General features: G+C 40.5%; 1 protein-coding gene across 1 annotated transcript in view; it reads right to left on the minus strand.

Moving 5' to 3' along the window:
• The window catches only part of LOC103608091 (latent-transforming growth factor beta-binding protein 1-like), a gene marked incomplete at its 3' end in the record, with an annotated part of 72,042 nt that overhangs the window by 40,585 nt on the left and 14,687 nt on the right, over positions 1-16,770 (minus strand). The window contains exon 2 of the mRNA XM_008592537.1: positions 6,861-7,028. Within this exon, the coding sequence (XP_008590759.1) occupies positions 6,861-7,028 (168 nt within the window). The remainder of the gene's footprint in view (positions 1-6,860; positions 7,029-16,770) is intronic.

Consider the following 16,770-nt stretch of genomic DNA (forward strand, 5'->3'; position numbering starts at 1 on the left):
CCCCCCCCCCCCCCACACACACACCCCTGTACTCACAAGCAGGAACCAATTTTATTTACATTAATTAAAAGCAAGCTCCATTCCAAAATCATATGATCTGTGTTTTTTTATAAAAGAATATTGGAGAAAGAAGTGACACAGCTTTTTTGGTAACTCATTTTTATACCTAAGACCTTTTACTTTTTACTGTAAATCACCAAGACTCCTGCAATAATTTCAGGACCATTTCATTTTTCACCCAGAGGACAAGACTTTCTTGCCTCAGTCCTCTTTGTATAACGCTCTTTATCTACAGACATTACTGATTTGATTCCCTAATACAATTTCATGAAACCTAACCCAAGATGACATGTAGGAAAAGTTTGAATGAATGTTCCTAATGCCAGCCTTTCTAAGTGCTCCACAGTTCAAACAAAATAAAAATCACAGTCACAGAGTCAGAGGCTAAGTCTGTCATGTTTCCTCCCAGAGCTCACCACTCACTTCATGCAGGTCTCTGCTCAAATAGCATTTCACCAGAGAGCCCTTCCCTGAGCTGTCCACAAGAGCAATCCATGCCTCCCACCAACATTTCCCATTCTCTACCCCCTTTCCCAGCTTTCACTGTATTTATCACTACCTGACATTATATCACATTTCTTATAGTATATTGTTGGTAGTACATATTTGACAGTAGTATACACACATTTTTTTTAAACTTTTTTTATTTTTAATTGTGGTAAAATACATGTAAAATAAAATTTACCATCTTAACCATTTTAAACACACAGTTCATTAAGTACATTCACATTGTTGTACATCCATCTCCAAAACTTTTTCATTTTACAAAACTGAAACTCTACACCCACTAAACAACAACTCCCCAATTCTTCCCTCCTTATAACCCCTGACAACCACCATTCTATTTCCTCTCTCTATTCATTTGACTACTCTAGGTACCTCATATAAATGAAATCATACGGTACTTTTTCCTTCTCTCACTGGCTTATTTCACTTAGCATAATGTCCTCAAGGTTCGTTTATCCTGTAGCCACACCATATTTTCTAATGTTATGGGAGGACAGGGACTTTGTCCATTCTGTTCATTGCTGCATCTCTAATGCATAAAACAATATCTGGCACATCGTATGAGCTTGATAAATATATGTTAAATGAATGGATGTTCCTCATACCAGCCTTTTGGGGGTGCTCTGCAGCTTAAATAAAAAAGGAAATGCTCTGTATTATCACATTAAGAATTTAAGAAGACTAAACATATTTGGGAGCAGCTTCTTTGACAAGTTCTTAGGTATTCTAAATTACCCAAATGAAAGGACAATACGTAAGTATTATATTGAATCATCTTTAAAAAACATAAGCTATACCTGTACAATGCATTAAGGAGAAAATATATTCACCAGTTAATCAAAGAATGACATTGCCATTTTCACTAACTTCTGTGCTGGACAAACATCAGGGGGTCCACACAATGACAACTGGCAGAGGACGAAAGACTCAGTGTCTGAACTAAGTTGCCAGAAAGAAATCTAAATACTTCCCCCTCTGTGAGCAGTTATGAAAGGTTTATTTAATGCCTCACTGAAGGGAAACTTCCTTCCCTCCTTTTGAGGAGAATCTAGATAATGAGTTTAGCAACATGAACTGCAGCTACTACTCATCAAAGCACAGTAGCAGTAAGCTGGAGATTTCCAGTGCAGAGCATCAGACACACCTCAGAGCAGCTGAGGGAGGCTGGAGGTTGCCATTCATTCACAAACTTAGCCTCTTAGAACACTAGTTTCTACCTAAGCAAGGCAGAGCGCCTCCCTCTCTCTTTTTCACAATGATAAATATCAACTTCTTTTCCAAGAACTTTAGTAAGTCCTGAAAGAGTAGTTCCTAAGCTTGAAACTCAAGGTGCTCTGCAGCCTCGCCCCAATCTACCTTCCTGGACTATTCTTATCTACTATTTTTACCTTTCATGCTTCCTGTGTTTAAGTGAAGCTACTCCCAGGTCCCAGAAACCACTTATGCCTTCTTGTCCCCATGCCCAGTTCTAATGGGTAAATTCTTCCTTCTCATAGCAATGTCACCTCTCTCTTCCTTCCACTCCCCACCCATCCTTATTTTGGAACTTACCAATGTTTCAAGTCCCACTGCCCCTGTCAGTCGACAATCAGGCAAGGTGCATTTACTCTGCTCCCACATGCAGCGTCATGTTTGGGAGTGAAAGTGGCACAGTGCACTAAACAGAAGAGCTGCATGCGACCCCTCTTCTCTGTAAGCATCCTCCCTCAGGGAGAAGTGACAGTTCCCTTCTCTGGGTTCCTGCTTTCTGCCTTGATTTAGGATTATTTACATATACTGCTCATCTCCTCCTCAAAGCATAAGCTCTTAGAAGGCAGCTTTATGATTTGCTTATCTTGGAAAACTTAGTAGTGTGTTTTATGCATAAACACTTAATATATGGTCACAGGAGGCAACATGGGACAGCCAGAGGTACTAAGACTCTAGGATAAGAAAACCTGACTTAAAGTCACCTTTAGTCAAGCCAATAAAGCCTTGGTACTCGTATTTACAAATTACGGATACTACAGTTTACCTCTCTCTGCAGCAGTAAGCATCAAATAAAATAACATATAAGAACATACTTTTCAAGTTATCAAATACTTTTGTGTAACTATTTAATTGGGGCTAATGGAACATACGTCCTTTGTAACTCCTCAGAGAAAGCAACGTCATATAAACCAAATGTGTTATTTTAGCAACCATGACTGCTTTTCAGTGTCTGTACAGATAAATTATGCCAAGTGACAGTATTATTGTATTAGAAATATTCTAATTGTGACAACACGAATTCATATGCTCTTTTTGTTGGAGGAACTTAAGACTTTATAAACACTTAAAAATCCCACAAGGTCATCTTCACCATGTCCCTATAAAATGTTAAGAATCCATTAAAACAAAAACAGTGAACCTGCTGGCCCACCACAACTGAAGATATGTTTCCATTTTTTAAAAAAGCAAGGTGAGGGGACCAAGAAGGCAGAGCTGAGACTGCCACCAAAGAAGTCATTATGATCAAAAATCTGCTTTATAGGAAACGCCACTAATGTATATATTCTATTATACCATACCAACATCACCATTCATAAAAATGAGTTTATTCTAGAATTTCAGAGTACTTCCCTCGGATATCATCTTCGTTTGGGCCTCATTTTAAGAATGGCAGTAAGTGAAAGTTATTACTTCTCCCACTGAATACTCAAAAGCAGAGACTATATGTTTAAAAGTCGTGTGAAAAGCACCTGTTGCCTCTCACATGTGGACAGCCCAGACTCACAGTCAGTTGGATATCATCTTCGTTTGGGCCTCATTTTAAGAATGGCAGTAAGTGAAAGTTATTACTTCTCCCACTGAATACTCAAAAGCAGAGACTATATGCTTAAAAGTCGTGTGAAAAGCACCTGTTGCCTCTCACATGTGGACAGCCCAGACTCACAGTCACCACAGAGCAGACCACCAACACAGAAGCATGAATGAAGGAAGAGGGCATCCCATGAGCCTGCTACAGAACAGCGCTCTACGTATCTGTTAGTGCAGGGTGAGCATCCCAAACTCAGAAATCCAAAATCTAAAATGCTCCAAAATCTGAAACTTGGGGCGCCGACATGACACTCAAAGGAAATACTCATTGGAGCATTTTGGATTTGGGATGTTCAACTGAGTACATATAATGCAAATATTCCAAAATCTGAAAAAATCCTAAATCAGAAAAACTTCTGGTAACAAGCATTTCTGATAAAGACACTCAACCTGTACCTGCAATGTATGGATGAGGTGACATAGGCCCAGAAAGGATATAGAGCCAGAACGTGACTGATGGCTGTAACGAAGCTAGGATTCGAATCCAGGTTTGGATTCTCAGTTATTTTCTCTCTTTACTATACCATACAGCCCTCCCCCAAGACCCAACTCCATGAGGTCCACCTTGTCCCTCCCATACATCATGGTCAGACTCCAGGGAGGTAAGGAAAATATGATGTAAGGAGCCCTAGGTTACCGTCTTAGCTAATTGACTTGCTGTATAACTAAGGCAAGCTCACTTAACCCTCTCTACCCATGTTTCCTTATTGAAAAAATTGTGACAATAACGTCTGTTCCACTTCCTTCAAAAAAAAAACTGTAAATCACCTACAAATGCTCACAAATTATTTCTGTTGTTCTGATTAACAAAATGGATTATTTAATGAAGGTGCCTTAACTACGAAGTCCATATAGCTTTCCTTGTATTAGTCTAACTCCTTGGAGCAGGCAGTCAGCAAACAACAGCACTGGAGCCAAACTCAACCCCTCGACTGTTTTGCAACACAGCCACGCCTATTCCTGCACATGTCTATGGTTGCTTCCACACTACAGTGCAGAGATGAGTAGCTGTGACAGACACAGCAGGGCCCACAAAGTCTAAAATATATACTGCCTGGCTCTTTACAGAAAAAATTTGCCAGCCCCCACCTTTCAGTAAACCCAGAGGACAAAGAGAGCAAGTAGCTAACAAGTCATAATAAACTTTGAATTTTCCTCAAACTGTACTATTTTCCATGTATATCTTATTTGTCAGAAGATTTAATATACTGTAAACAAACATATATAGAGAGAAAATAAATTAGAAAACCACTTCTTGTAAATAATTAAAATATATTAAACCTGCAAAATCCAAAAAAGATACATACGCAAAAATGAATTTTTTGTTTTTTATATTTTTGAAGGATAATCTATAAGTTCTACAAAACTACCATTCTTCAATAAAGAAAAATCATAAAATTTTCCCCTCAAAATATCCAATATTTGAACTAAAATGTAAATAGAAGAAGGAAATAGCTCAGGACATAAGTGAAATATTCCCCGTGATTTCCAATGTGAAACTATTTATAACTATGGTCATCCCTCCCTTTTTTTTTTAATTAAACTATTCTGCCAATCCTTTGTGGAGAGTTGAGCTCTGATTTTGAAATGCTTTTGTAAGTAATGTTGCCCCTTTTTGTGTTTTGAATAGGCTACGTGTGTTCTGTTCCTAAACATCTGGTTCAATGCCAGAAAGGAAAGTGTGCAACATGTTTTAACAAGTAGACTTCCTCTGTTTCTCAAAGCCTTCAAATATTTAGTTTCCAAATGAATATACTATAAGCCAAAAAAATTGCCACCCATTAGATCATGTTGTCATTGCTACTGTGAAGATTTACGATAAATGGAAGGAGGAGGAGCAGACGCTGTCGTCGATCATGGAGGAGGGGAAGCAGTGCCTAAGAAAAAGTAACCGAGGAAAGTAAAGCAAGAGAAAGCCAGGAAAGCCATAATAACCTATTAGGAATTGCCTTTCCCTTTCCCCCCTTGTCTACAGCCCTCCAAAAAAGCCAGAAGATAATATTACTTATAGCTAATAAAAAGTCAAAAGGTTTTAGAGATGGACTGAATTTTAGAAGTCACTAAATACAATCCCATTTATTTTATACATGAGAAAAACTGAGGCCCAGAAACATTAACTGGCATGCCCTGTGGATTAGCTAGTTGGTAGCAGGACCAGGACCAGAATCCAGTTTCCTGATCACCAGTTAAACACACTTCCTATTAGACTCAGTTCCCTGCCCTGTTAAACATAATGTGCCATTTGGCACGTAACAGCTAAATTCTTTTAAAAAGTATGCCCAAAGTACCCCTATCACAGCCAGGAAATTTACAATACCCTTTCAAATCGTATCTCTGAGCACATGTTTTTTCCAAGTACTGACAATCAAAAATACTGCTTCCACTTCACCATAAAGCAGCAGAATAATCAAAGAACCAATATGGACTTCAGGCTGTCTGTCCCTTGTATTTTGTCTTGATGGAAATCAGTTTGAAATAGACAGCCCTCTCCTCCCCCCCAACCCCCAGACACACACTCCCAAGACTAAACAGCAATATTCCATAAAAAGACCAGATCTAGCCAGTGTTATTATCTGTCTGACATTTGGGTTATTCTTGTGAGTAACTCATAAAGTAACGTGGGTGTCTGCGATTATTTGAGTACACATGGCAAACCATAATTGGTCAAAAAATAATAAAAGACATTTTTCTGTGGCAAAAATCCTGTATTGCATGACAACATGGCAGTATGACAGCACTCAGTGGACCGCAATACTTTCTCCATTTACAAAAAAGTAAAAGAGAAACAAAAACTTAAAAGAAGCAAAAAGCCTTTTTGCAGTCAGTAACCACTAGCTCGTTTTAAAATTAAAGTTTCTGAGTGCTGACAGTAATCCACTAGTATATCTTTCCCCAAATCCATGTTATGAATCAATTTATAATTTAGTCTTATGATATATAACAGAAATGTGGCAAAAGATGCAGGTCTATATCCCTTTCTACAACCAAAGTACAGGTTTTTGAGAATATTTAGAGATTTTTTTTAAAGAACCGTTTTCTTATGAAGTAAAAATTTAAATTCCATCACCACCTTCCAAATTTTATAATATGTGTCAAATCTCACGCAAATTCTACTTATCGCTGGGCCAATAAAATTTGACGCTGCTCAATGCAAGTTATGCGTTAGGGTCTTAACCTAAAACCTATCCTCTTCTGTTCTACTATATACATTCCCATCACCGCACAGCTAAGCAATAAGGGGAAATTCTCTAGTTGCCATTTCCCTAACAAACCAAAAATCAGCTTAAAAATTATTCCAAAAGTAATTTCAAAGATCTCATGAAAGCAGCATATTTGTATTCACAGACAGAAACCCATTCAAGCAGAGAGCAGTGTGAATGAAAGGGGTGCCTAAGCGTTACAATTTCATAACTCTCTACTCGGTAAGGACAGTTAGGGACCGTGGAGGAACTCACCCACTCGGAAGTTCGTGGCTGTCAGGGTGTCGGCAGCATGACCATTCTCACTAATGAGAGTGGTGGTGTTCCCCTTCTCACAGCTGTTCTGACAGCTGCCCTTGGTGCAGGTCACTTTACAGATGCTCGGAGTAAAGACCACCTTGATGCGGCCAGTGTGGTTACTCACTAGGAGCGGAGGCAGGGAGAAAAAGAACAACAAACACATCAGCTTAGTATCCATGAACTTGCCTTGGAAGGCTTAAAAAAGAAAAAAAGAAAAGAAAGAAGCAAGAGGGGAAAGAGAGAGCCCACAACCCGACAGGTTTAAGGAAAGAGGGAAGCCTTTAGTGCTCGCTGCTCTGTATCCAGTGGTGTCTCTGAAACAGGAGTAGGAAGCTTAGCAAACAGAACTCTGGGATGCACTCCAAAACCACATTTGAAGTCGAGTCACTGGAGTGGGATTACTAACCACAATGCTGCACTTTATTCACGGGCAGACAAAGAGCAATACCCAGGGCACGACAGATTAAAGAGCCAACCCTGACAGGCAGATGTAATGCAAAGAGGTTGGCCATGCACCTAGTGCTGAATACACTCTTGTGTCCTCAACTTGCATACTTTCCCTGTTTCTCCACTTATTAAGTCACTATTTGCAGCCCGACCCCTGGAAATGTTTTAGGCATGCGGCATGTCTGAAAACATCTGTCTCAAATCTCCTGGCACTCTCAGCTGAAGTGATCAAATCCTGTGACGCAGCTGCGGGAGCCCATTTCTTTTTCACAACTCCAGGGCATTATTTCTCCATATGAATTTATGCAATCTATATTTTGTTTTACTGTGAGCAGAGCCTCTCTAAGAAAAAGTGAGACCAGGTCACAGGGATAAAGGGTTGCCACTGTTAAAATTCCATCCTTGAGCTCTCACTGTTGCTATTCACAGACCACCTGAAGCAGGTATTTCTTTCATTCACGCAGCCTTCTCTTAAAAATCAAATAATGTGACCACACAGCCAAGGCAAAACAGTATCACAAAATGGGCACTAGACTAAAAGCAGACTCTGGCTGAAATCCTGGCTCAACCATAGTGTGACTTTAGACATGTCATTTCACCTTTTCTCCAAAATATGAGAGGATTGAAGCTGATGTTTTCTGCTAGTTCTAATTTTCGATGTCTTTATCCGGGGTCAGCAAGCTACAGCCCCAGGGCCAAACCTGGCCCACTGCCTGTTTTTGTAAATAAAGTTTTATTGGAACACAGCCACACTCATTCGTTTATATACTGTCTATGGCTGCTTTTATGCTATGACAGCAGAGCTGCACAGAGAACATATGGCTTCACCCAGACCTACCCTTCATGGCCAGGTCTCAATGTAAACTCTCTGGCAAATGGCAATACAGAAACCCTGTTTTGATATCTCCATCTGTGCTATACCCCCAGCCAGGTCCTTCTTTTTCCAGAAGCTCAGGCAGAAAGCAAAGATGGTAGCAGCAGCTGAAGAGAGACGGTTCATCCTAAGGCTTTACAGCTGGTAAGAAGCAGTGCCCTTCCTGAGGCCTGTGTTACTGCAGTGGTCAAAGGGGAGACTGGCTCTGGGTCAGCCTTCCCACTGCCATCTCTGCCCACCAGAAAAGCTTCCCTCCCCCTTTATACTGCTTTGGCTTGACCTATATTATATCTTCAGAAAGTCTTCCAAGATGCCTTTACAGACCCTCAACAAATTAAATTATGGTCAAAATCTGAGCTTGGAAATAAAGATCTCTAACCAAAGAAGCCACCAGAATTTCAAGGTTGGAATGTGGCCTCAGAGGTTTTCTGGCACAACCACCTCTCATCCCCTGCTTGAGTTCTATGTACCAAGTGGCCATCTAGCCTATCTTTGAATATCTCTACGGACAGGGAGCTCATCACCCACTAAGTACATTCTACTTGTGGGCAGTTCTCCTAGCAAGTGCTACATTGCACCCATTAATCCTAATTCAGTTCTCTATAGTCTCATGATCTAACACCTCTTCCACATGACAGTCCTCCAAATACTCAACGTTAACGGCCACATCATCAGAGAAAGTTAAAATTAGGACTTGAAGCCACCAGCCAAATTGACCCTCTCACTGAACAGGAGAAGAAAAATGATTCCTCCAGAGGAGAAAGCCTGTCCACTCTTTTCAAATGTTTTTCCAAGAAAGTTTCTTCTTCACCAGTATCTTCAACGTTTCTTCTTCACCAGTGTCACCATATGTCTTCATTAAGACATATTGTCGCAGTGGGGAGATATCCTAGTGGCCAACCAGACCTTCAGCAACCTTGCAAAAATGGCATCCAATAGAAAGCTACTATCAATGCTTTAAACCAGGGGTTGGCACACTTTTTCTATAAAGGGTCAAACAGTAAATATTTTAGGACTGCAGGACAAAAGGACTCTGTTGCAACTATTCCACTCTGCTGTGGTAGTTGGAAAGCAGCCCGTCAAACACAATATGTAAATGAATGCACGAGGCTGTGTTCCAATAAAACTTTAAAGAAACAGTTTGCCAGCCACTGCTTTAAATGCGTATATGGTATTTCAAAATTATCTGGGAGTCTACGTTAGAAATTTGAAAACCTACAACGGAATGTCGATTCCACAACCAGACAAAATTCACCTAGTTTGATTTGTTTTTTTACAGTAGCACAAACAAATCAGCTTATGCTCTAAGTTGTCACACCACGCTTACAAGTATCCTGATGACACTTTTGACGGGCAAGTGTGTGAAGCCCCTCCCCCCCCCCAAAAAAAGAGAGAGACAACATCTTCCAACTTCAAAAGAATAGAAACTTCTATTTTTTTTCTGGCTCTTGGTACAATAATGAAATTAGAAACGGTGTGCCAACTATTCTGTCTTCTCTGGCATTAACTCACAGCCCGAGCAGCTGCCATGCAGATGCTCATGCAGTCACCTAAACTATGCTCACTTAGGCGAGCTGAGACATCCAAAGAAAGCAAGCACTTAATCATCATTCCCATTTCAGCCCTCAGCTACAGTAGTCACTTTGTAGGCACTTGAGATTCTCTGAACATATTGTTCTTAAAAATTTATTGTATTTCTTTACCAAAAAATAAATTTGGTGCGTAGAGTCATCTAGATTTTCAAAAGGCAGAGACAGTTTCATATGATTCAACTCCGATTTTTACAATTCACATCTTCTTGGAGGCAGAAGATACATTTTATTTCATACAAAAATTAAAATGCTTGTTTCTTACAAGCATTCTGCCATAATCTAATTCTAAAACAGAGAATTGTATTCCTGTTGGGTCCTCTCATCTCTTCATGAACCACTTACTTCTTCATTATAATTAGCTTTAGGTTTCCACATCAATTTTCTCAAAATTGGTAGTGAAAAACTAACAACTACTTTTGACACTAAACTGTCACTCAGAGCTCTAATAGGAGCTCCTTAAAAATCAAATGGATTAGAAAATACATTATCCCATCACCGCTCCTTTAAAATCATTTCCACAAATCTAGGGTATAGTGTATACAGAGTTTAAATTTTAAACTAAAGGCCCACTTCTCTGAACTTCAGATTCCTCACATATGACAAGTTGAAGACAATGCCACTCACCTTTCAACAGTTTAGTAGGAATTCACTAACAGTGGACATCAACTCTCCTCTGGAAGCCTTTTGGTCTCTAATAGGCATTTTCCTTGAATAAGCTAATATTCAAAAACTCCTTGTGTCCTGCATGTAGTAGACAGCTAATAAATATGGTATATATGAAGTGACCTGAAGGTATCCATGAGCCAAGGGGGACTGTTGAACCCCACAGAAATACAAGACTCACTCACAGGGTGCTGAGGTCTTTTGGCCTGAGGCCTTGCTTCACCAGTGAGGCAACGGCTGGCTGTGGTTTGAATGTCCCAAGCTTGTGTTGGAACTTAGTCCCCAATAAGGTATTCGAAAGGTAGTGCCTTTAAGAGATAATTGGTTACATCATCTGTATGATGATGGATATGTTAATTATCCTGATTTGGTCATTAATTCAACTGTGTAACCCACAAACATGTATAATCAATTATGTTTCAATAAAAATTTAAATCATTTTTAAAAAGAGGTGATTGGATCATGAGGATATGCTCTCATGAATGGTTTAATCCATTAATGGAATAATGGGCTAATGGCTTAATGTGTTACCAGGGAGTACACTGGGGGCTTTATAAGGAGATGAAGAAAACACGTAAAGCCACCTTGCTTGGCCTCGGCCGTGTGCAAGCCTGCATCACCATGCAACTCTGCAGAGTCCCCAATAAGAAGGTCCTCACTAGATATGCCCCTGGACCTTGAACTTCCCAGCCTCCAAAACGGTAAGAAATAAATTTTATTTCTTTATAAATTACACAGTTTCAGGTATCCTGATACAAGCAACAGAAAATGGACTAATACAAAGCTCAGGACTAACCAGTGGGAGAGGACCAACCTTACTGGCACCCACTGGCAAACCAGGAATTACAAATCTGAGAAGCAAAAGTGAGACCAGTCAGGAGTCAGCAGGGACAGTGTTGACATGGCTTTTGTGCTTGTTCCCCCCGAGGCAAACAATGTAATTCTTAGATTTCTGTAAGTAAATCAGCTTCAGAAATCTTAAGCAAGTGCTTTGAAACCTTGGGTTTTAGAGGCCTTGGCTAGAGACCTAGGTTGCCCGGAGCCATGCAGCACCTCCACTGGGCCTCCCAGTCAGTCAGGCATCCTGTCTGCAGCTTCTGCCAGACTCTGTGTAGATTTATACCTCCAAGGAGAGGCACTGGCACGTGGCTTAAAACAAACCACAGATATTCAGAGTAAATGGCGAATGGTATGGAAATGAAGCCGATAAAAACGCTTTCATTTCTGCTGCACAATCATTAACAATAGAGAAAAATTCAAAAATGTGAAGACTGTTCTTGACAAATGCACTTTAGTCTAGAAAAAAGCACAGTTGCCATCTTTCAGTCATTAGACGAGGATGTGACCAAAAGCCAAGGCAGCCAAAGAAATAAATATAACAAGTTCAAGACTCACATCAGATGTTATGAACAAATACAGTCTCCTCAGCATTCATCCAGAATGCTGCGACAGCACATCAGCAATCATCCAACTCAAACAACAGGCGCCTACTAGCTCAGGCAACAGCCTCTGGAAAGAAGCAACCTCTCTGTGGTTCAAAGCCATCACCCTGCCCAAGAGCTGAGCCTTGTTTAAAGGGACCTACATTCTGATTCGACACACTGGCCACATGTACTCTCTTCCGGGTGTGAGAGAAACTGAGCTTTTTCTCACTGGAAGTCCATCATTTGCCTGAAGGCCAAGAATTCTTTGAAAGACAAATCATAAAAGTATTAAATAAAGATTAGAATAACAAGCCTTTATTGTTCAGTTCTCCCGGCCTGCTTTACTCCTCCTGGACTATTAAAATGATGCCCATAGACTGTTCTGTATTCCCTGAGAAAGGTGCTGTGTAAATAAAAACTAGTGTCAGATCTATGACTTCCACAGGCTGTCCCAGTCCTGGAAAACCCTTCAAAAGGGAAATTCAGATGAGATCTCTAGAACTGATGTGGTCAGTTCCTCAGGTAAGAATCTAGAGTTACATTCTAGCTCCACCTCTTGAGTTGTTCAGGTAGGAATAACTAAATAAAGAGGAAGAGAGACAAACAGTTGCGACACAGGTGATATAAGTCTAAGTGAACGAACACCTGAGCTTTCTCTCCCTTTCAATTCTCCCTTCATATTCACTAAAGGAAACCATATGTCAGTTACTCATCTCTCTCTCTCTCTCTCTCTCTCTCTCTCTCTCTCTCTCATACACATACACAATTTCCTCCCATTTATTCACATTCAAGGAGACAGACTTATAGGGAGGCAAAGAAGGAGAGTACTTTAAATGATTTCATACAAGAATAAATTTCTGGATATATTCTGGGTTTCTTAAGGAATTGCATATTGCACATCAAAAGCAGGTATTAAAGGTACACCATGCTTGAAAATGTAAATAGAGCCCCAAAATATCCATTTGAGCAGATGTGCAGCAGCTGCCTAATCACACTCTCAAGTATGACCTCACCTATTATTTCAATGGGAAAACAGAAGCTAAAAGACACACGCCCACTGTCGACTTACCCATATCTATAGCTGTCCTGCCTTCTTCCTGACAAAGGACATGGTCCTTCCTATCTAAGGCCAACCCCTCCACTGCAGCACCAGATCCCTTCTGCTCTTGCCCACTCAAAGACTTCCTCTCTATTCCTCCCCATTAGCAAGCAGACATGCTGTGCTATTTCCCATCTCTAAAGAATAACCCCATCCCCGGTCTCCATTCCATTCTGTTGCAGATAATGCTCCCTTTCTCCATTCTCCCTTCAGCAAAATTCCTCAGGAGAGCTGTCTATATTGGCTGCCTCCACTACCTCCCTACCCATTCTCTCTTGAACCTGCTGCAGTCAGACTTTTGCCACCACCACTTCCCAAAAGCTGCCTTCGTGAAGGTCACCAGTGGCCTCCACGTTGCCAAATCCAATGGCAAACTCTCATTCTCTCTTACTCAAAATTTCAGCATATTTGACACAGCAGAACAGTCTGCTTCCTGACACACTTTCTTCACTCAGTGTCTAGGTTATCCTACTCTCTTGTGGTTCTCTCCTACCTTGCTGGCCTCTCCTCCTCGTGATCCTACGAAAGGGGGAGCCCCAGAGCTCAGTCTCTGTAGCCTTCTTTTCTCGATACTGACTTCCTAGATGATAGCCTCCTGCCCCATCTCACAGATTTAAATACCATCTACAGACTTCTGTATCCGTATGATAAATCTATCTGGTATCTGTATGGTAAATGTACAACTCTAGCTTGGGTTGCCTCTACCTCATACACATGTAAGTATGTGTGCATATGTCTAATGGAGATATTATAAATATACAAGTATATACACACATACATACACACATGTACATGCACATACACATTCATATCTCCAAGAATACAACTGCTTATGGGACTTCACTAGATAGATGCCTGATGTTTAATGGGCAACTCAAACAAAATGCATTCAAAATTAAGCTTTGATTTCTCCCTGAAGCCACATCCAAACCCATTCTTCTTCAAATCTTCCCATCTCAGAAAATGGCAAGTCTATTCTTGACTCTGGTTTTCCATCAACAGATACTCAATACCACAGCAAACCCTCTTAGCTCTATTTCTAGAAGGTGATAACTTCTCACCACCTCCATGGCAAACAGCCTGGTGCAACACACCATCATCTGTCTGAATTATCTCAGCAGTGTCCAGCTGGACTCCCTGCATCCACCCTCACTCTCCCTGTTGATTTTCCACGCGACACACAGGGCATCCTTCTTGATGGACATCGGTCAGATCGCAGCCCTTCTCTCTTCTGGGGCTTCCCATCTCCATCAGAATACATGCTGATGGGCTCACAATGGCCTGTGGGGCCCCCCCACAAACTGGCCTCCATGACCTTCAAGACTTCACCTCCTACAGCTCTCCCCAGCCCACTCCACTCTGGCTTCCTTGCTACTCTTCAAATACCAGCACACTCCAGTCTCAGGCTTCGCACTCGCTGTTCCCTCTGCTAGGATACTCTTCCACACACAGACACAGCTTCCTCCCTCACCTCTCTCAAGACTTCTGACGAATGTCACATTATCAGGGAGGCCTTTCCTGACTACCTGACAGAAAACTGCAACATCCCCCCACATTATCTATATCCCGTACCCTCCTTTACATTTCCTATTTACTATACATACATTTTGTATATTTATTTTTCGATTATCATCACGAGAACGTGAACTCCATGAGAACGGGAATGTGTCTGTTCACTGCTATCTACCCAACATGCATCTCATAGTAAGTGTTCAAAAACTAATAATGGAATGAATAAACTTCACTGGCGGCAAACTAAATAAATATTAATATTTATCTAAGGGGTAATTATCAGTAGCATCAAACAAAAAAAAGGACACTCCTATGAAACCTTTAACCTCAGAAAATATCTGCTGTACGTTATGTTTGTCAGAAAGAAATATTTTAACTATAAAAGTCTCAGATTAAGGGAAAGCACGGGTCATTACAGCTTGGAAACCCTGCAATCATTACAAAACACATTTTTCCTCTAAAGCATTACCAAAAATGGCCAGTGATTTTTTTTTAAGTAAAACAATGCTTAATTAAATATGCCAAAGAATAATTGAGTAAGCAACAGGAAATAGCAATTTCTCAAGCACTTTTTCAAAAGAAAAACAGACATTATAGATAAAATCTGTGACAATGTGTAAGGAGTTTAATTTTTAATTGATTTCTGATTTACTAAGTATTCATTCCCCTTGTAGGAAAAGAACAACTAGGAAATTTAACATACCACTAGTTGCTGCAACTCCTATGGTAATTGCCACTAAGCTATAAAATTCACCCCAGAAAAGAAATATATTTTGGTTCCCAGTTCACGGACACTGGCTGTGGGACCAGAAGTCCAGCCATGAAGATGGCAGGACAAATTTCCATTATTTCAGGAACCAGGTCTAGTTTCTTGTTTCACTCATTTAATCTTTGTTTTACCTTGACTCAAGATGTAAGGACTATGATTTTTCACCTACACTCATATATTTTCTCACCACCGATCCTGCCCTGCCAGACAGACTCCACTGCCTCCAGGAGGACTTTTAAAAGCACACCTTGAGACTTTGGCATTGTTTTAATTTTTCCTTTTCTCCTTGGAGTTTTCCCTCTTTAAATACCAATCTCTTCTCTATAAATATAAGAAAAGGTCCTATTTTTATCCCTGGAACTAAATTGAATATTTTTGAAGGTATAATATACTTTATGGTCAAAAGACTCTTTTACCCAACAAATAGTTTATGCACCCAGCGGGATCTGATCCAGTGTTTGGGGAAAGAAAATACAATTGGTAATAAAAGTGGAGAACTAGCAAAACAAACTAATGGCTCTCTGACATTTTCATTTTCTGACCTTTTTTGTAAAATATTTTTCTTTGACATCATAGACCTTAAAGGGATTCAACTGTCCAGACATACTTCTTTAGTTTATGGATAGGAACGCCCAAGAAAGTTCAGGTTCAGGACAGGCTTGGATTGCTGTCCAGGGACAGAGGTGATGCTGAAGCCCCACCCTTTCCCCAATAACTAGAGGCAGCAACGGGGCATACATCTCGGTCCTCATATTCCTGCAAACACACTGGGCTGTTCTGTGGTATTTCTTTCAACACAACCTTTAAAACTCACCTGCCTAGAATATATCTGGAAATCCCCTCTCTGCTCCTAATCCTGAATAACAGAGAATCTACCACTGTGTTCCATCCAGAATGGACAGTGGTATTTGAAAAGCTGTGACTGAAGAGTTGAAGAAACACATCCTCCAAGAAGACAAGTCTTGAATCAGTTCATAAAAAGAAGGAAAAATGAAACAGACAGAAGGCGCTCAAAGTATCTATTTTCTCAATTCTGAATTGATAATATAATGCAAAGCCATGATCTAGAATCTTGACAATCAAAGGAACCATACCCAGGGAAAGTTAAATGAGTTTGCCCAGGGATTTTTCTGGGGGAGATGAGGGGCATCGCAGTTCAAGATGTTCTTCTTTCTAAGAATTTGCCTCCCAAAAGGGAAAACCATTTTAAAATACATTTTCTCATAAGTGAAAAATCTCTACCTCCCTCAAAGATCCTCTGCTGGTCTTTACAGCTGCACAGCTTCAGATCCCCAGCATGGTGGATGAGGAGCATGGGCAATTGACAGGAAGGTGGCTTCACTGCTGTCAGTGAAACACAAGAACCAGGAGCAGGGCGGTCAACACTTACCTGTCCTCCACCTCTATGACTCACACAAGCAGCTACTTTGAAGGGGCTCCCTCCACAATTAACAGGTTAAGATATTCTTTGCATGACTCAAATTT

Source organism: Galeopterus variegatus, unplaced genomic scaffold, assembly GCF_000696425.1.
Source record: "Galeopterus variegatus unplaced genomic scaffold, G_variegatus-3.0.2 Scaffold8004, whole genome shotgun sequence".
NCBI lineage: Eukaryota > Metazoa > Chordata > Mammalia > Dermoptera > Cynocephalidae > Galeopterus > Galeopterus variegatus.